At 40.6% G+C, this 20,104-nt stretch overlaps 3 protein-coding genes across 3 annotated transcripts; 2 read left to right on the top strand and 1 right to left on the bottom strand.

Annotated features, from left to right (window-relative positions):
• Positions 1-36: 36 nt before the first annotated feature.
• On the bottom strand, positions 37-6,680 carry wdr20b (WD repeat domain 20b; the record flags this gene model as incomplete). The annotated part of the gene is made up of 4 exons (XM_079255972.1): positions 37-1,712; positions 2,844-4,241; positions 4,352-4,534; positions 6,432-6,680. 4 exons carry the CDS (start codon positions 6,678-6,680, stop codon positions 1,656-1,658), a joined length of 1,887 nt encoding a protein of 628 aa, XP_079112098.1. The 3' UTR covers positions 37-1,655.
• Positions 6,681-9,234: 2,554 nt separating this feature from the next.
• On the top strand, positions 9,235-13,863 carry hsp90aa1.1 (heat shock protein 90, alpha (cytosolic), class A member 1, tandem duplicate 1). The gene is made up of 11 exons (XM_079255284.1): positions 9,235-9,429; positions 10,178-10,327; positions 10,433-10,799; positions 10,914-11,047; positions 11,162-11,467; positions 11,559-11,724; positions 12,085-12,275; positions 12,369-12,516; positions 12,623-12,891; positions 13,013-13,346; positions 13,451-13,863. Exons 2-11 carry the CDS (start codon positions 10,178-10,180, stop codon positions 13,558-13,560), a joined length of 2,175 nt encoding a protein of 724 aa, XP_079111410.1. The 5' UTR covers positions 9,235-9,429; the 3' UTR covers positions 13,561-13,863.
• Positions 13,864-14,198: 335 nt separating this feature from the next.
• Positions 14,199-19,351, top strand: LOC306767658 (heat shock protein HSP 90-alpha). The gene is made up of 11 exons (XM_079255732.1): positions 14,199-14,337; positions 15,559-15,708; positions 15,855-16,221; positions 16,312-16,445; positions 16,612-16,944; positions 17,062-17,227; positions 17,335-17,525; positions 17,857-18,004; positions 18,114-18,382; positions 18,470-18,803; positions 18,939-19,351. Exons 2-11 carry the CDS (start codon positions 15,559-15,561, stop codon positions 19,046-19,048), a joined length of 2,202 nt encoding a protein of 733 aa, XP_079111858.1. The 5' UTR covers positions 14,199-14,337; the 3' UTR covers positions 19,049-19,351.
• Positions 19,352-20,104: the final 753 nt, after the last annotated feature.

Genomic DNA, 20,104 nt, shown 5'->3' with positions numbered 1-20,104 from the left:
AATCACCCCCCCCCCCCCCCCCCCCTTCTTGATCCTATGTGGGTGCTTAATTAACACCATCATCTGAAGCACTCACAGCGCCATCTAGTACTGACATTGAGTCAGTTAGAAATCAACACAGTGTCAAAAGTTTGTTCACAGGTTCAGGAATCGTAACTCGCATTACCACGAGTCGAGAGACTTCAGCCCTGTCTGAAGAACACATTTGTGAGACGTGTTTAAGTGAATTCACAAGCATCTTAAGGGATGGGATAAAAGTCTACTGGGGGGGGGTGCCTGCGTTAGTCTTCCGTGGTTTACCTGAGCTCAGAGTGATGGCTGCATCTGTGCCTAGCCGTTTACGCTGAAAAAGGGAACCTGCAGTGACAGGCTGGCTTTGTATTCAGCACTATCTGCTAGACAAGAGGATCCAGACATTTTCTATGCCAAATGTTTCATTAATAAAAATACACCTGAATTCTCTTTATATACAACAGAAAAAGGAACATGTTCACCTGCATATTCAAGATTCATTTTAATATTTGACTTTCTATATTAGAAATATCACTATTTTCTGCAATGAAAATCTTTAAACTAATGTAATAATGTAATCATTTCACCCTCAAATCAGCAAAGTACAATATTTACATATATTACAGAGCCCATTTCATCTGAAACAATATTAAAATAAATGTTCAATAGATACAAAGGTTTTTCTTTTCCTCTATTATACACACACACACACACACACACACACATCTTTGTCAAGGAGTCCTGACACACTCCAAAAATGTAAAGCCATTCTCCTCAAACTTTTTTTTAAGTGCAAACAATTTTCATATAAAAAACTATGATTGCAGCATCCAGCGTCGAGACCAAGAGCAAAAACGAGCCATTTCCCCCAGTAAGTGCTTCCAGAACAGACGTCAAGATTTTTGACTCCGCCGCTATGAATTCAAAATGGGGGGAGAAAAAAAAAACAAAACAAGAGAACAGAAAAAAATTTATATGTGCAAAATTCAAGTGTGATAACTCTGATCCTAAAATTTCTAAGAGAAGCAAAAAGAAAAGAAAAGAAATTTGCTTCTCATAAGCCGGTGATTGAGGACTTTGTCTGCCTGTGGAGTCGCACATGAGGTGGGAACAAGAAAAGGAACAGACTTGGCATTGGAGATATGTTGCTGCTCAAGATCAATCCCTCGTCTTAATCCCTTTTATCAGTGAATACATGAGACAGGAGGTTAGGTCGAGGCATCATCACTACACCGTGTCTCGTCTCTAAAGATCTACAGGCACAAGAGATTGGGTAATAAAGTTTGTTTTGTTTTTTTTTGTTTTGTTTTTTTTGACTAGACACGATTTGATATGACCAAACACACACAGCTAAGCCAGTCAAGCCTTCTCACGTGCCTCCTGAATTATTTAAAGCTTGCCCTCTTTCTTTCAATAGCACCCGCATGAAGAAGAGTTTTGTTTCTAAACCCTGGCTTGGCCAACGTCGCTTTTCTTAAAATGAGCAGTAGGACAAAGACAGCAGCTGAGCAGCTGCAGCCATGAGAAAGACGGTGACACCAAAGGTCACGTGATGTGTGACGGTGCTGAAAGAAGCGCTGCAGGGCCTCGGTCATCCCGGTCTCTGATGCATGGAGCGGCCGTAAGCAGCATCTGCACTGGGGCTATACCACTGTTCCACTGGGGGAGCTGGCTGAGTTGTTTTGAGATGAGAGCAATCCCTGTGGAAAGACAGACGACGTGTGGTGAATACAAGAACACAATACAAGAATCAAATTTGGATTAACAGTTAAAACTCTACAAGACTGGTAGGAGCCCTCGGTGCCCACCATCAGCTCTCTCTTTTATTGTTGACAGTTTCTCAGAAACAATAGAGAGCAACTTTGTGGGGTGAATTATGATCAACAGTTTAACCTTTAGGTGATCTATGGAAGTTAACCAGGCATTTATATTCCTCCCAGGAGGTTTACAGTCCAGCCACAAAATAAAGTGTTCATTTGGAAACTCTACATGGTAAATCCACAATGAATGGTGACACTATTCACATATTAGTTTTATGATTAAATAATAATAAATAAAAAAAAGGTCACTTTGACTACTATGTTGCTAAGAGACCCCTAGCAATGAAGGTGATGCCACTTCCTGTCAAACTTTTAAACAATTTGATAGTTTAAATTGATAATGTCAATCAGGAGCAGATAGAGAACAATAAAGGAAAATAAAGTTTTACACATGTCTGGAAAGAAGAAAAATATTGATCTGAAATAAAAAGGAAGTTTTTGCACCATGATGGTACCAAAAAAAATGGGCTTGGCTGGAATTAGTTCTGTGAGGATAGTTTTAGGTAGCAGCATCAATAACCAAATAGCAAAAACAAAACAAAAAACAAAAACAATGAGTGGAAAAAGTGTGAATATGCCAATAGTTTCTGTTTTGTGTTGTTTAATGCCAACATTTTGTTTTTCTCCTGAAAGCCAAGACTTGGGAGATTGATATGCAGATGAGGAAAGGCTTGGTCTCTGCAGAACTGTGTGTTATTATTAGGAATAAATTCTGTTGTTTTTTTTGTTTTTTGTTTTTTGCTTGGCCTTTTTGAAGCAACATCTATTAATACATTCACTTAGCAATATTTTAGCCTCATAATCTGACAACTGTCCTGAAAAAAAATGTTTTTCTGCAGACCGAACTTAAAAGGGCAGAGTTTCTACATGCATTTAAAAATACCAGAGCCAGACCAAATTTAGCGCAGCAAAAAAAAAAAAAAAAAAAAAAAAAGTTTGGGGTTGATGTCAGATAAGAAGTGCTAACTATCTAAATGTTTAGTGGTGTCACATGACAGTATCATCACTCACCACTTTCCCAGGTCTTGCCCATGTGCAAATGAAACCCTCCTGGCAAGCTGTTACCAGACAGTCCTCCAGGAAGATTAACACAGTGAGCCTTTCGTGAGCGATTTTCTTACACACCAACGGTTCTAGCAGGGGGATTTCCTCCATGTGTGGGCACAGCATTGTGCCCAGAGTCTTAGCTGCCTCAGCCTTTGCCGTCCGTGAAGAGCTGAGTTGGTTCAGCTTGTCGCTGCTCTTGCTGCTGATGTGGCCCATGCTGTGGTTGCGCTTGTGGTCCTTCTCGTGGCGCTCCTTGCGCGAGTCGTGCAAAGACAGTGTTGCAAACTTGCTGACGCTGGTGGCGATGAACGAGCCATCCATGATGCTGTTACCCTTGGTGCCGCTGCTGTTGCTGTTACTGCTGCTGCCTGTGTGGCTGTTGGGGGTGCTACCCCCTGCTGGGTTGGAAGTGTGAGGCAAGCTGTTGGACCGCGGCAGGCTGCCAGAGAGGGAGTTTGTGGGGTTACCAGTGCTACTATTGCTCGCGCTGTCCTTACCATTGCTTCCAGTGGAATTGGTAGTGATGGACACAGTAGTTGTCGTTTGTCCAGTGCCTTGAGGGCTTGTGGCACTCATAACATTAGTGTGAGTTCTAGTTCGTGATAAAGGGAGGTGAGGAAAGAGAATGTCTTCTGTAAGATCCCACAGACACAGCTGAGTATCCTGTCCCACTGAGCCGAATCTGTAGGTCACACTGACCGGTCGACTGTCTGTAGAGTTCCTCTTAGAAAGGCGGGAGTGAGAGCTGTTTGCTCTGTCCCTGCCCGCTCCAAAGTGAATCTGCTCATGGAAGTCCTCATCACTGCCGCTAAACTCAGCTGGGGGGTCACCGCCCTCAACACTGGTGGTACAGTGGTCAAACGCCACAACACTCACCCATGATTTGTGACCGTGCCCCCGAGCGATGACTCTGCAGTCCAGAAATGACCACACAGTCACCAGGTCGTCCTCCCCTCCTGCCACAATATACCGTCCATCTGGGCTCCAGCACACACATAGTAAGCCACCGAAGTAGCTCTTCATCGTTCCATGGAGCTCTGCGGCATCAAAGCCAAATACTCGCAGGAAGCCATCCTGACTTGCGCAAGCAAGGAACTTGCCATCCGGGGAGAAAGCAAACTCATTGAGCGCCCCTTCGCCAACCGTCCAGCGCAGCAGCGGGTTACGAGCCGACTTGCTCTTGCACGTGTGCACGGCATAGTTTTCTCCCTGTTTGAGGAGCTGGTAGTGAGGTGCCGTGGTGCCGCAGGTGTTTTCCACATTGTACAAGTACATGCTGCCACTGGAGTGAGCCACAAGAAAGAGGCTTTCTGAACCAGGAACCCATCGTACGCACGTAACTCTGGACTTGTCGATTAGTCTCTGGAAGGAGAGGCAGGAAAAAATAAATAAGAAAAACAGCAGACAGAAACTTTCCAACATCTAGACTGTTTCAGAAGTCGACTTTCGTTAAAATGTTGACTGAAACACACCTCCTCGTTGAAGAGTTTGCTGGTTTCCTTCTTAATCGGGTCTATGAGCTGCACCTGGCCTGCTGAGAAGCCCACCAGCAGGGAGACACTCTCTGCCGTCGCAGTGAGGGGGTTAAAGTCGTGACATGTAGGCTGTGTTCCTTTGTATATCCTTTTGTCTATGGGCTTGCTAAGATCAGCAGCCTATAGTGAAAAAATATAAGAAGATAATAAAGATTTAAAAGTTATGAGATTTTGACAGGATTTTATTGATGAGAAAAAAAAGAATATGTTGTGATTTGTAGACAGCCATTAAGTGGAAATAGAGAGGAAGTGAAATAAAGGGGAATTAGACATTTCTGGCAGCTTAATCCTTTGCAACTAATGTTCATTTACAAACTATTTTGGTGTGTTAAAGGATCAGAGAGAAAGATTATTTACTGTGTCTATAAACTATAACTATTTTTTTTTTAAATATAATTCTGCTCATTAATGAACATTCAGACAAGAGTAATGACCACAAACATTAAACAAGCTGGATTTGGATTCTTTCATGCACTGCAGTGTAACAATTGACACACACACTCAATGGTAGACGTGTCCCCCTCCTACCTGGTGTGTCCATAAAATGCACAACAATCAGAAAGTATGAAAAAACACCTCTATCGTCCTGTTTTGACTTTCATGAAATAGCCTGAATGTTTTTCTTTCTCACTCGCTCTTTGTCAACTGAACAGTTTTAAACATTGCATGGGGAGGAAATGAAAATTATGAAAAAAGTCTTATATTCTATCAGAAAGTAGAAATCTTTTTGGACGTCTGTTGTAAGTACTGAACTGCTAAAATGACTGCCACTAATTTGTCTACAGGGCTGATCCAGAGGTAAAATAGGTCTTCCATAAACCTCTTAACCTGAAACTACCTCTAAACATTAAAACTTAAACCTATATGTTACATCAGACTCAAGGGACTCATTTTAAAACTGATGGCTTAGAGCTGTAGCTTCTCCAATGTGTTTAATTGTCTTTGACCTACATGCTTCAGCCGAAGTGATTGACACTGCTTGTGTTGTAAGTGAATGAACGATAAAACCACATGCAGGTGGCAGCTAAATCAGCTCAGCATCTCAAATGAGATCTTTATGATTAGTTGTCTATATTGTTATAAGTAATAAGGTTGTTTACAACTGAAGCAGCACCGATGCCGTTGTTGTGTCAGGCTAAAATACTCTGAAAACCAATATGAGATACCCAAAAGACCAAATTGGGTCATGTATGAAAAAATCCAACACAGCTCCCATTTGAAATCTAAAATCTTATATGCTAATAACCAGCTAATATACGAGGTAATTCATTCTAGATATGCTAAAACAAGATGCTCTGTTTACACCATGGGACATTTGAGTTTGCAATTCTTTTCACAGAAAATTACAGTGGAAAAAACATCAACGGGGTTCTCATTGGGAAGCTTGTCTGCATCTGGATGCTCCTCCAGGGACAAACGCATCATCAGCATCATCGCCTGTGTCAATCCCTGTTAGCCAGACCAAAGGTGACTGTATGCAACCAAACAGTGGATCACTTTGCATCACATCCAAGTTCTGATAGTAAAGTATACAACACCATTGCGCTCAGATTTATAAACATTATCACTTCCAGTCCAGTAACTTAGATTATTAAGACTTAGATCTCTCATGAGAATAGCGATGTCGCCTCTGCTGGCGAGGACAACTTGCCAAGAGCTGGGTTACCTTGCAAATAAAAACAAAGATAAACAAACATTATATGACATGTCAAGCACTTCCTAGTCTCCACCAGTTTATGTGGCATCTCGTGTCAAAGCTTGACACGGTGCAGTCAAACTATGAAGACTATGAAGAGACTTGTCGAAGCCAAAACAACTGTGACGATGTTAGCCAAGAATGCTAATTAGTCCCTAACTTAGCTGGGTCTGCTACATGGCCTTGGATTGACAACCTGCGCACTTCAATGACAGCAAGCTGTGAAACTTGACAGCTGGGGTGCAACACGTTTTAAGATGCCCAATCAATGGGCTCCTCCCGGTTAGCAAGCACTCCGTCTCCGCTGTCAGGTTTGTTTACCTTTCTCACGCCTTTGTAGATATAAAAGTAGAGCTCCCGGCCCACATTGAAACAGATCCTGTCGCCGTTGCCCGACTGGTCGTTTACATTGACGAAGGAGACCTTGACGGGGTTGGAACCCTGCGAATTAAAAGGCACCCTGTTTGGGCGGCTATATTCGGAGTGAGTGAGGAGTTTGTAGACGCCTTCTCTTGTTGTGAACTGAGTTTTAATTTCGTTCATCTCCTTCCCTCCTCCCTCCGCCGCCATCTTGGAATTTGGCGTTCATCCTTGTCCCAGCCCCGGATGTCCCAAACAGCGCATGCGCTGAATCGTTGGCGTCAAGTAGCCATGCGTGCAGGGATTTATAGCAGCGGTTCTCAACCTTTTTGCAACACGGTACCCCTTGTAGAATATTTTTTTCAGCCAAGTACCCCTTAACCACTGCAAAGTCTTTTTAGTTTAGAAAACACATGAAATATAGCACTTTGTCATTTGTGTTTGGTTTATCAAACTTTTGTTTGCGTTGTCATGGCGACAGTGACTGACGGATACGATTTGGCTCATAACATGTGGGATTTAATTCAAGTCGGAATGTGGGATTTTAGGAGAAATGAAATTAATTAAATCTAAATGTAAATTCTGTTTATAAATGTAAACTTACATTTAAATATATTAAATATTTATATAATATTATATTTATATTATTTTAAATAAGGATGTTTTAAAGAAAGCATAAAAGATTATTCCAAAAATTTCCAAGTAGCCCCTGGAATGCCTTGAAGTACCCCCATTTGAGAAACAGTGATTTATAGAGACAAGACTGGAAACAGTGGAACCAGTATGATCTGTATGGGTGTAGAACTGTGTAGGAAGCGCAATCATACCGCATATATAAGCCGAAATTAAAGAGACATTCTAATTTTAGCCACTGTTTGTAAATGACAGTAATAATAAAACACACATCTATGTTTATTATTACCAAATTGTGACAGTTATTTATTTTATGATTTCTGGTATAGTGCGATTATAATGATTAAATAAGATTTGAAAATCAAATATCCAATATCCAAAGTGTTCCAAAGCAGCAAATTTTCACAATGTCTCAACCCAAGCATAAAGAAAAACTCTTATAAAGTCATGTAAATTAGTCATTTGTGATCTCTTTATCCACCCCGCATACAATTTTCTCATCTAAAGAATTGACCAAGTTCACGTTTTCAGATACGTGATATGTTTCACGTTTTTATAATAAACTTATCACGTTATAACGTGATAACGCCCAAACCTTTATTTATTAGGATGACAGCTCTACGCTTCCTTAGAAAATAAACCAATACATGTGGAAAATAACTATCGTTTTGCACAAGTGCCTTGATATAAAATGTCTGTTGCTTACTGGGGTAATAACTCATGTGGCTCAAAGATGCCAGAAAGTTCTACAGAGAACGAGGACCCAGACTTGCAAATCATTGGCATTGCTGTAATTAATTCAAGAACCACCACAGAATAAACCCTTTCCAAAACTACATTCCAGAAACACTCATCTCTGTGAAACAACTAGTCTCAAAAGCACGGATTTTATTTTGCAAAGACATTTTAAAGATTAAGAATCCGACCTCTCCATTCTAGAAAATCTCATTTTACAGTGATTGCAACAGTGCTTCGTGTTTCTTGGAGACACAGGCAGCTTCTAGTAGCGTCTCCAATCAGCTGGAAACATTGCGATTACATAACAGAGCTGTTGAAAGAGTAATACACTGCCACCCTCTGGTCACATCAGGCCATTAATGCTTATAATGTACTACTAGAGAATTCTAATTCTCTGTAATATCAGGTTTAAATTTGGATTTTTATACATTTATTTATTTTGTGCAACTGTATATTACAATCTTTATAAAGTGTGAGTTTTTACTTCTCACAAGACCTTTCTCTCATGACATCAATAAAAAGATGTGTTCAGTACACATGTAATATGTCAATTTAACAGAGGACTTCTGTTGCAATTCATACTGATATCCTCCCAGTTACAATACTGCAATGCATTTATATATTTAAAGCTGTTACTACTTTCTAGTTATAGTCTCAGCCATAAAACACTAATTATAAACAAATATTGTAAAGTTATATAATCCCTCGTGCTGCTTGTGATTACTGAAGCAGGAGAAAAGCCCTGAAAAAAGGAAAAAACAAAAGCTAAAATGGAAAAAACAAAAAAATCCATGATTTTTCTGTTTACATTTTGAGCTGGCTTATTTAGTGTCCAGCTGCATCCACCAATATAAGTAATGAGATGCACTAGAAAGATTTAGAATATTTCTAACGTAAACACTTTTCATAGTTATGTTTAAAATAATAATATAATTCTTTGTGAACACAATGAATGGGAAAATTCAAAGTCCTCTAGACCCACAATAAAAAAAACTTGCAGTGGTCCGCCCAGTTGCTTAAAATAAGCCAAAGTTTGAGATTCACCCCAATCTTGCATGTGAAAAAGGCTCAACTCAGGCCTGCTGTAGTGTGTGAGTTCATGGTAGAGACAGGGCAGCAGCTGATAGCAAAAGCCATGCACAGCTGTGGCACTTGCAGGCACAGTATGGGGGGCCGAACAGACAGACGGGCTATCAGGAAAGGGCTTATTGTGAGTGACAGGCACTCCTTGTGACTCTGCAGCCCTATAAGGGCACATTAACTTTGGAGTTCTGGGGCTACGCTTGCCTCCCCCTTCCCGGCCTTTCCCTAACGCCTCCCCTTACTACGGTATAGTGGACGTGTCTTCTGGAAGCTTCTGAAGGAAATCTTCGAGAAACCCCCCTGTAAGTATAAAAAGACTGCGGCATGTCCTGAGATCTGCACAGAGTAAAAAACGGTTCTCACTCAGACGCAACCAGGAGGCTAAACTGCCACAGCAGCAGCAAAGCACACATCTGAAGCTTTTGAAGCTCTTCAAGAAGAGATTTGCCTCAGCGATTAATTTCTTGGTTATCCTAAAGAAGTGACAAAGACAAGATTCTACAAGGTAAGCCTGAAACAAACCCATCTTTTTGCGTAGAAACATTAGTTATTAAAAAGTTAGTTGCACTTTTCCAAGCTAAAGTCATTTGACATTAAAGATAGTGTTTCCATTTCCCTTTTTTCAGTCCAGGTTCCTTGTAAATTGCTGAATAGTCTTTATGTCATTAGTATCTCGGTCAGACTGACATGTAAGTAGCACATGGCAAGCAGGGTGACCCTGAGACTCAGCAGTAGCTGCTGAGCAAAGGAACCAATTGGCACAAAACAGCAAATTAAGCAAGTTCAGATCTTAAAACAGGAACCTGAGCTTACAAAAAAAGAAAGGAAAAGAGACACAATACAATACTTCATCTTGGATCAAACAGTTTATATAATATATTTTACTCTGAAATATAATCTAAGGCAAATAGATTTGAAAGAAACTGCCTATTGAACACTTATATTTTTCTTTCTAACTACATTACTTTCATGGAAAAGGGATTTAATAGTTAAAATCATTGAGGGTTTAAAGCTGACCAGAACTCCACCCATTTTTCAAAGAGAATTTGATTGACAGATGAACAGATGCAGCATGTGTTCACCTACCATCAGCACTTGGCACCTCGTGTGAGCCACGCGGCTGCTTTAACAGGGCGGAGGAAGAAATTCAGAATTTAAAACCATGGGAGAAAGACAAATACATAAATATTACGATTATAGAGTTTGTAAATGTGAAAGTACAATTTTCTAAAAACATGTCTGCTTTTCTTCAGATGCCTGAGAGCGCAGGACACGTCATGGAGGAGGAAGTGGAGACCTTTGCCTTCCAGGCTGAGATTGCTCAGCTTATGTCTCTTATTATCAACACTTTCTACTCAAACAAAGAGATCTTCCTTAGAGAGCTTATCTCAAACTCCTCCGATGTAAGTAAAATAATAATTAAAAAAAAAAAAAAAAAAAAAGACCCTCTCTTTCAAGTAGCAGCCTGCAATCATCACAACTCTAACACGGTTCTCTCATCTGGATAGGCCCTGGACAAAATCAGATACGAAAGCTTGACAGATCCCAGCAGACTGGAGTCCTGCAAAGAACTGAAAATTGAACTCATTCCTGATCTGCACGCTCGCACCCTCACAATCATCGACACAGGTATCGGCATGACCAAAGCTGACCTGATCAACAACCTGGGCACGATCGCCAAGTCTGGCACCAAGGCTTTCATGGAGGCTCTGCAGGCTGGAGCCGACATCTCCATGATTGGTCAGTTCGGTGTGGGTTTCTACTCTGCCTATCTGGTGGCTGAGAAGGTGACAGTCATCACAAAGCACAACGATGATGAACAGTACGTGTGGGAGTCAGCAGCTGGAGGCTCCTTCACAGTCAGACCTGACAGTGGTACGTTTTATTATCTCCAATGATGCATTGCTCGATGCAACCATTAGCAGGATAATTACAGTTGGATTCACGATCTGGCAGTGCTCTCATTGCTGATTTAATTGTTCATTTTAGGACAGTCCATTGGCCGAGGCACAAAAGTGATCCTTCACCTGAAAGAAGATCAGACAGAGTACTGTGAGGAGAAGCGCATTAAGGAAGTTGTGAAGAAGCACTCACAGTTCATTGGTTATCCTATCACACTTTTTGTAAGTTCTTCAGCCAAACGTAAAAATGATCATGCAGATTAAAATCTCAAAATAACAACATGAACACTGGTAATTGCAAATTAAAGCAAATGAATGCCTTTTTGTATATCCAAGGTGGAGAAGACAAGAGAAAAGGAAGTGGACCTCGATGAGGGAGAGAAGGTGGAAGAAGTCGAGAAAGAAGCTGCTGAGAACAAGGACAAGCCAAAAATTGAGGATGTGGGCTCAGATGAGGATGAAGACACAAAAGATGGCAAAAACAAGAGGAAGAAGAAGGTCAAGGAAAAGTACATTGATGCTCAGGAGCTGAACAAGACCAAGCCCATCTGGACCCGTAATCCAGATGACATCACCAACGAAGAGTATGGAGAGTTCTACAAGAGTCTCACCAACGACTGGGAAGACCACCTCGCCGTCAAGGTGAGCTGGGGATGGAAAAACACTGAAACCTCTTCATTACTCTGTTTTAGTCTGTGACAAACTAAAACATGCATATATCTTTTGCTTGCAGCATTTTTCAGTGGAAGGACAGCTGGAGTTCCGTGCTTTGCTTTTTGTACCCAGAAGAGCAGCTTTTGACCTCTTTGAAAATAAGAAAAAGAGAAACAACATCAAGCTTTACGTGCGCAGAGTTTTCATCATGGACAACTGTGAAGAGCTGATTCCAGAGTATCTAAGTAAGTTCAATTCAATTCAATTCAACTTTATTTGTATAGCGCCACTTCACAACAATGTTGTCACAGGGCACTTTACATACAAAAATCAACATACACATCATTTAGAGCCAATTCATACATATTCTATAATAGAAACCAACTGATTGCATCGAGTCATGACTTCGATCCAATCTCCAATCCCATATGTGACACATTATTTACATATTAATATTTATGCTTATATCACCCAGTTTAATCACCTTTTAGCATTTTAAACGTCATTAATCACCGTCATCTAACCCTCATAAATCCTTAACATTGGGCAGAAAGGTGTTTGTCTTGTTTCACAAGACTTGAACAATGTTTATTTTCTCTATTCAGATTTCATCAAGGGTGTTGTTGACTCTGAGGATCTGCCTCTGAACATCTCCAGAGAGATGCTGCAGCAGAGCAAGATCCTGAAGGTGATCCGCAAGAACCTGGTCAAGAAGTGCCTGGAACTGTTCACAGAGCTGGCAGAGGACAAGGACAACTATAAGAAGTTCTACGAGCAGTTCTCCAAGAACATCAAGGTAGGTTTGTTCATCTGAGTAAATGTCCTCATTCTTAGCCGTAAATGTTTTTATTCAAGTGAAATTATAGTAAAACTTTATTTTATGCTTCAGCTTGGAATCCATGAAGACTCCCAGAACAGAAAGAAGCTTTCTGAGCTGCTGCGCTACCACACCTCCGCCTCTGGAGATGAAATGGTTTCCATGACAGACTATGTCTCTCGCATGAAAGACAACCAGAAACACATCTACTACATCACAGGTAAAGTAGTTCAGCCTCCATTCCTTCATTTTTCAAGCTTTGTCTTCAGAATGATTTATTCAACTACATAGCCTACATGATTAATTGAAATCAAAATAACTCGCAGGTGAGACCAGGGATCAGGTGGCAAACTCTGCCTTTGTGGAGCGCCTTCGCAAAGCTGGCCTGGAGGTCATTTACATGATTGAGCCCATTGATGAGTACTGTGTGCAGCAGCTGAAGGAGTATGATGGCAAAAACTTGGTCTCAGTAACCAAGGAAGGTCTGGAGCTGCCTGAGGATGAGGAAGAGATGAAGAAGCAGGAGGAGCTGAAAAATAAGTTTGAGAACCTCTGCAAGATCATGAAGGACATCCTTGACAAAAAGATTGAAAAGGTAATATCTTCCCTCTAGAAATGACAGAGTTGTTATCAGAGTCAGTTTAATTACACTGATTAAGTTGCACTGAGCAGTTGAGTTCAAGCAGAATCATAATAAAGAACTTAATCATCCACAGGTTGTGGTGTCCAACCGCTTGGTTGCTTCCCCTTGCTGCATCGTCACCAGCACCTATGGTTGGACGGCCAACATGGAGAGGATCATGAAGTCTCAGGCCTTGCGAGATAACTCCACCTTGGGCTATATGACTGCTAAGAAACATCTTGAGATCAACCCCCTGCATCCTATCGTTGAGACGCTGAGGGAGAAAGCAGAAGCTGACAAGAACGACAAGGCAGTGAAGGACCTGGTCATTCTCCTGTTTGAGACTGCCCTGCTGTCCTCAGGATTCACGCTGGAAGACCCCCAGACACACGCCAACCGCATCTACAGGATGATCAAACTGGGTCTTGGTATGTTATTTTCTTTATATCGAAACAGAAATGATCAGATTTTAATCTACACACGGTTAAGACACAAAAACATTGGATGTTTACGCATACCTTCTTATTCACAGGAATTGATGATGATGATTCTGCAGTGGAAGACATCATTCAGCCAGCTGATGAGGATATGCCAGTCTTGGAAGGAGATGATGACACATCAAGAATGGAGGAAGTTGACTAAAATACTTGCTAGATTTTTCCAAGCTTTCTTAATTTCTATTTTTGTAAATTATATTGCCTTTTAAGAATGCTTTTTATTTAAAACATATCCTATTATTAAATATCATTAACATCTCAATACAAGTTACCTGAGATAATAAGTGCCATAACAAGGATTTACTTTCAAACAGCTATTTATACAAAAGGACTGAAAACCACTAAGACTAACATAAAGACACTGGGGGATTTGACTAATACTTCTTTTTGTAACTATTACATTTTTATATGTAAAGGATTCAAATTTTTAATAAAATTTCTTTACAAATACAAAGTCTCTTGCTTAATTTGATCACATTGGATCTTCTCACAAATTATTAAAAGGTGGAATCATATTAAGGGATTACAACTTGGAAAACTTCGCCAATTTTCTTCATTTTATTCAATGTTCTGGAATTTTCACTGTGCACCACATGGCTCCTTCTAGCTGCAGCTCTCAGTGAGAAAGCCGACAACGACTAGCCACGCCCACTTGTTTCCAAAAAAGAACGGAGGGGCGGGTACAGTTACTATGACTGACATCTCAAACGACCTGTCAGCGGCCATCCCCGAGCTGTAGCGAGGAGGATTCCAGACGATTCTGGAAGCTCCAGTTAGGACTTTCTCGAACGTTTTTCCACATAGTATAAAAGCCGCACGAGCGTGAGTTGCCAGTGAGACGCATTACCAGGCGAGGATAGTGACACATAGGAGCGGCTGGTGTTCGTCTTATTCCTGTTCTCCAAACTCACTGAGGACCAAGGTAAATGAATGGAACTTGTTATGACACACATTCTATCTGTTTAAGTATTAAAACCACAAGTTATTAGGGTTAGCTGTCAATACGAGTTAATGTTATCCTAACTGTTATTAGGCTGCTGTTGAAGATTACGTGATGTTAATGAATAATTTTCAGCTTTAACTGGCTATGCATTTCATCCTCGATCTAGATACATTTCTGATATGTGTTACTTTATACACCCGTTCTTTTTAAACTATATGTATATATGTTGATAATTAACTGACTAAAATGCTTTTTCTCTTCCTTGATTCTTCGGGTTTAAATGGATAAAACCTGCAGCCACATGGATGTTTGAAGCTTGCATCTTGCATTTAATTTGTATGCAGTCTGTCTCTCTCTCTGGCGTAATTTATACTATGGCACTCATCTTTATGGCTGTAAGTAAGATTTGAGATGTCAGGGAGGGTCATTCAGTCGATATCCTCAGACTGTGGAGAAGGAGGGGCTTTCCACTCCTGTGGAAGCTGCTAGAGTTCTGCTCTCATCTTGGTACCTTCTAGAAAAACTTGCTCAAACCGGCAGGTGGAGGCATTTCTGCTGATTCTAATTGGCTATTCACGTCACATGTTCCTCTCTGGACAACCAATAAGCAAACAGGACAGAATTGCAACAAACAACGAATTGAACTTAGGCTTTAAACAAAAAATGTATAGTAATATGCATGCGCACCTGCTACTCTGTGGTAAAACACGCACACAAAGAGAATCAGTTTAGAGATGTAAGCAGATGAGTTAATCCTCACTGTTGGAAGACGGCTTAGGGACAGGTAGTGAAGTGTTGAAAAGCTGGACAATCTGTCACCCTGGCTGTCTCTGCAAGCTTTACGACTTGGAAAATCAGCCATAATAAGCATATGTCACTATTGAATTAGATTACCTGCTTTGAAATGTTGTATTATTTGGACAACAGCATGGTTTGTGAACATTTTTTAAGGGGTGTCTATGTGTTCATTGCTAAAAAGGACAAATTAACTAAGTTTCTTAGTGACTATCAAGACTGACCCAGGTAATAAGTGCATTAAATACTATTAACATTGTAGCAAATAGCACAACTCTAACTAAAAAATTGAAGAGTGAACAAACTGGTTGTTAAATATAACATTGATGCTTTTTAAATGATTTTTTTCCTTTAATAATAATTCCAGCTGAATCTAAAGGTTTGCATTTTTGTGTTTTTTACTAGATGCCTGAACTACATGACCAACCAATGGAGGAGGAGGCAGAAACCTTTGCATTCCAGGCTGAGATTGCTCAGCTTATGTCCCTGATCATCAACACTTTCTATTCCAACAAAGAGATCTTCCTTAGGGAGCTTATTTCCAACTCTTCAGATGTAAGTTTGCCGTAGTATAAGTCTCTCTCCTTGTTCTTGGCTTGTTTTTAAAGAAGTTTGTAGTCAGTTAAAGGAAGTAATGTTAGGTAAAATAAATATATTGTTTCAGTTTCAAAACATTTAAATAAATTTTCTGTTTTTAACAGGCTCTGGACAAAATCCGCTATGAAAGCCTCACTGACCCCTCCAAACTTGACTCTGGCAAGGATCTCAAAATTGAAATCAAGCCTAACAAAGAGGAGCGCACCCTAACTCTGACTGACACAGGTATCGGCATGACCAAAGCTGACCTGATCAACAACTTAGGCACGATCGCCAAGTCTGGCACCAAGGCTTTCATGGAGGCTCTGCAGGCTGGAGCCGACATCTCCATGATTGGTCAGTTCGGTGTGGGTTTCTACTCTGCCTATCTGGTGGCTGAGAAGGTGACAGTCATCACAAAGCACAACGATGATGAACAATATGCATGGGAATCCTCTGCTGGAGGCTCCTTCACAGTCAAAATTGACAACTGTAAGTAATGTTATCATTACTCAGGCTATTACTTGGTAATTTAGCATATTTGCTATTATAGGATGCTCTGACTTTATTTCCTTCATACAGCTGAACCACTGGGACGTGGAACTAAGGTGATCCTGCACTTGAAAGAAGACCAGACAGAATACCTTGAGGAGAGGAGGATCAAAGAGATTGTAAAGAAGCACTCACAGTTCATTGGTTACCCCATCACACTCTTTGTAAGTGACTTCAAAATCATCAACTATAAAGCAGACTAAAACTATGAATTAACAGTAAAGCAGCTAGTTGAAGTAGTGATTTTTGGAAATTGTGTTCAGTAGGACTTAAAATGCTTAAAACTCTTGAAGGAACCTTGTGGCTTAATGTTTTTTTTTCACTTCTCAGGTTGAGAAAGAACGGGACAAAGAGGTGAGTGATGACGAGGCAGAAGAAGAGAAGGAGAAAGAAAAGGAAAAGGAGAAGGAGAATGAAGATGAAGAGAAGGATGAGGACAAACCTGAGATTGAGGATGTCGGATCAGATGAGGAGGATGACCACGACAAGTGCTCAGACAAAAAGAAGAAGAAAAAGAAGATTAAGGAAAAGTACATTGATCAGGAGGAGCTGAACAAGACCAAACCTCTGTGGACTCGCAACCCAGATGACATCACCAATGAGGAGTATGGAGAGTTCTACAAGAGTCTCACAAATGACTGGGAAGACCACCTGGCTGTCAAGGTCAGCAGCAGTTCTGATCCATTAAGCTTAGAAAAGTGTCTTTTGGTAATTTGAGTTATTTAAAGATTCTTAACCCTATTATTGCATCTAAATGAATGAATCCGTTTTTCCCCATAGCATTTCTCAGTGGAAGGTCAGCTTGAGTTCCGTGCCCTGCTCTTTGTGCCCCGCCGCGCTCCATTCGACCTCTTTGAGAACAAAAAGAAAAAGAACAACATTAAGCTGTACGTGCGCAGGGTGTTCATTATGGACAACTGTGATGAACTCATCCCAGAGTATCTCAGTAAGTATTAAAGTATGGAATTAGATTTTATCCAACATGCTCGAGTTAATTGAGTCAGCCCCTCATGATCAAATGCACTTTTTTTTTTTTTTTTGCCATCTCTGCAGATTTCATCAGAGGTGTTGTTGACTCTGAGGATCTGCCTCTGAACATCTCCAGAGAGATGCTGCAGCAGAGCAAGATCCTGAAGGTGATCCGCAAGAACCTGGTCAAGAAGTGCCTGGAACTGTTCACAGAGCTGGCAGAGGACAAGGACAACTATAAGAAGTTATATGAGCAGTTCTCCAAGAACATCAAGGTACATGTCCACATACCTTTATTTAAAATACTGTATGTCAGCTGGTCACTGACATATTTACAAATTTGTAAAATATATGCAGTTGCTATTTTTACAAAATAGCAACTGCTCTCGTTGTGTGTGTGTGTGTGTGCGTGCGTGTGTGTGTTTTTTTTTTTTTTTTACATTATCGGTGCACACCTTATGGGGCTGGTAATTGTCCTTATCCACTACACTGGTCTTAATGAGGCAAAAAATTCAAGCTGCTGAAATTCCAAATTGCCACCTCAACAAAAAATAGCAGCACTTCACTGACAGGTTACTTTTTTTTTTTTTTTTTTTTTTCTTTCAGCTTGGTATCCACGAGGACTCCCAGAACAGGAAGAAACTGTCAGAACTGCTAAGATATTACACCTCAGCCTCTGGTGATGAGATGGTTTCCCTGAAGGACTATGTCACACGCATGAAAGACAACCAGAAGCATATCTACTACATTACTGGTGAGGATGGGTTTGCAGCTTCATAGTGTTAATGCTTAAGCAAAGCAAAACAGAGTGATATAACATGATGCATTTATTTAAATCAACATGTTTGCTTTGTCTATTTCAGGTGAAACTAAGGACCAAGTTGCAAACTCTGCTTTTGTGGAGCGCCTTCGCAAAGCTGGCCTGGAGGTCATTTACATGATTGAGCCCATTGATGAGTACTGTGTGCAGCAGCTGAAGGAGTTTGAGGGCAAGAACTTGGTCTCTGTGACCAAGGAAGGTCTGGAGCTGCCTGAGGATGAGGAAGAAAAGAAGAAGCAGGAGGAGAAAAAAGCTCAGTTTGAGAACCTCTGCAAAATCATGAAGGATATCCTGGAGAAGAAGGTGGAGAAGGTGAGCAGATGGAGAAATTAAACTAATCATTAGGTGTTTGACTTCCTATTGTTAGAAAATATAACTAATTGTTGTGTCATTCTGTAGGTCACGGTCTCCAACCGCCTAGTCTCTTCACCTTGCTGCATCGTCACCAGCACATATGGCTGGACGGCCAACATGGAGAGGATCATGAAGGCCCAGGCATTGAGGGATAACTCCACTATGGGATATATGGCTGCTAAGAAACACCTAGAGATCAACCCCGACCACCCCATCATGGAGACACTGAGGCAGAAGGCAGAAGCTGACAAGAATGACAAGTCAGTGAAGGACCTAGTCATCCTCCTGTTTGAGACTGCCCTGCTGTCCTCAGGATTCACGTTGGAAGACCCCCAGACACACGCCAACCGCATCTACAGGATGATCAAACTGGGTCTTGGTAAGTGTTGCTGATTTTTGGCTACATTATAAAACTAATCTTCTCAATTCGGACCCAAATATTTATCTTAATTGCTCAGCGGATAAATTGATGCATGGATTGGAGCAACATCTAATCTACTCGTTACTCTTCCAGGAATTGATGAAGATGACATGACGACAGATGATGCCACCTCCGCGCCCACTGAGGACATGCCTCCTCTGGAAGGAGAAGATGATGCATCCAGAATGGAAGAGGTGGATTAAACCTCGGCCTGGAGTTCAGAAATGTAGTTTATTGTACAGTTCAAAGTTAGTTAAATGTTGAAAAAGAGCTTGGAATGTCTCCCCTCAAGCATCCTTGACCAAGATCTCTTTCTATTTGCATTTATTCAATGCAATTCAAATATTTCCTTTTTAGGACTTTTTTTTTTTTTTGTTTTGCATTTTGAGTTGTATTGTTGCATTTGTTTTGTATTTATTGACATTCCAAAGTTTGTGTTCTTTAACTGTAAATATATATAGTTGATACTGTCATTTTGAATGGTTGGGCACAGAAATAAAGATTGAACAAGTTACGTTTTGTATTTGCTGTTAATGACTCGATACATCTGTCCTAAGTAAAAGACATATCTACGGCTGAATTAAAATGATTATACAGTAATGTGCATTACCAAAAAGCCAGAATTTCTTTTTCTCCAGATATGGGCATAAACTGTCGATAAGGATATTCAGCCTTTTTCTGAAAACAGTATATGTGTATATATTGTTTTTGATAAGCTGCATGTAATCATTTTGGAAGATTTAACCATGTGAAACGACAAAACTCCAGCAGGGGGCAGCAATGCAATAAAGGTACAGGGTTCGGTGAATAAATTCTCCGAAGCTATCTAGTAATCTGGTATTACCTACAGTCTATGGGTATTACCCATCTGGAGTGTGTGTGTGTGTATACATATGTAAAGAAACGCGCAGGAAATTAAACACATCCCTATGCAAGACAAACATGAATTTCTCAAGTCTCCATCCCAACGTATGAAGATGAATCTCAGTCAGTTTCGCAATACTCTTAATATGGTAACTGAACCAGAATAATAATTTGAAAGGTCAGCTTTAATAACATTTTGGATTATTATCTTTTTATAATCTGGGCAACCATATGCACGACCATACTCCAAGTTTCTAATTATTTTGCTTTTGTCTGCCAGAGTAGGTAAATTAAAACAAGTGGGGTTCGGCTGAAAATGCGAGGACGCTGCCAGTTCACAGGGTTTTCATACCTGCTGTTGCCTCGTTTGTTGCAATGTCCTGGTGTCACCGGCA

This window comes from Telmatherina bonti, assembly GCF_933228915.1.
Source record: "Telmatherina bonti genome assembly, chromosome: 16".
NCBI lineage: Eukaryota > Metazoa > Chordata > Actinopteri > Atheriniformes > Telmatherinidae > Telmatherina > Telmatherina bonti.
Note: the sequence above shows the minus strand (reverse complement) of the source record. Positions and strands in the feature narration are given on the sequence as shown.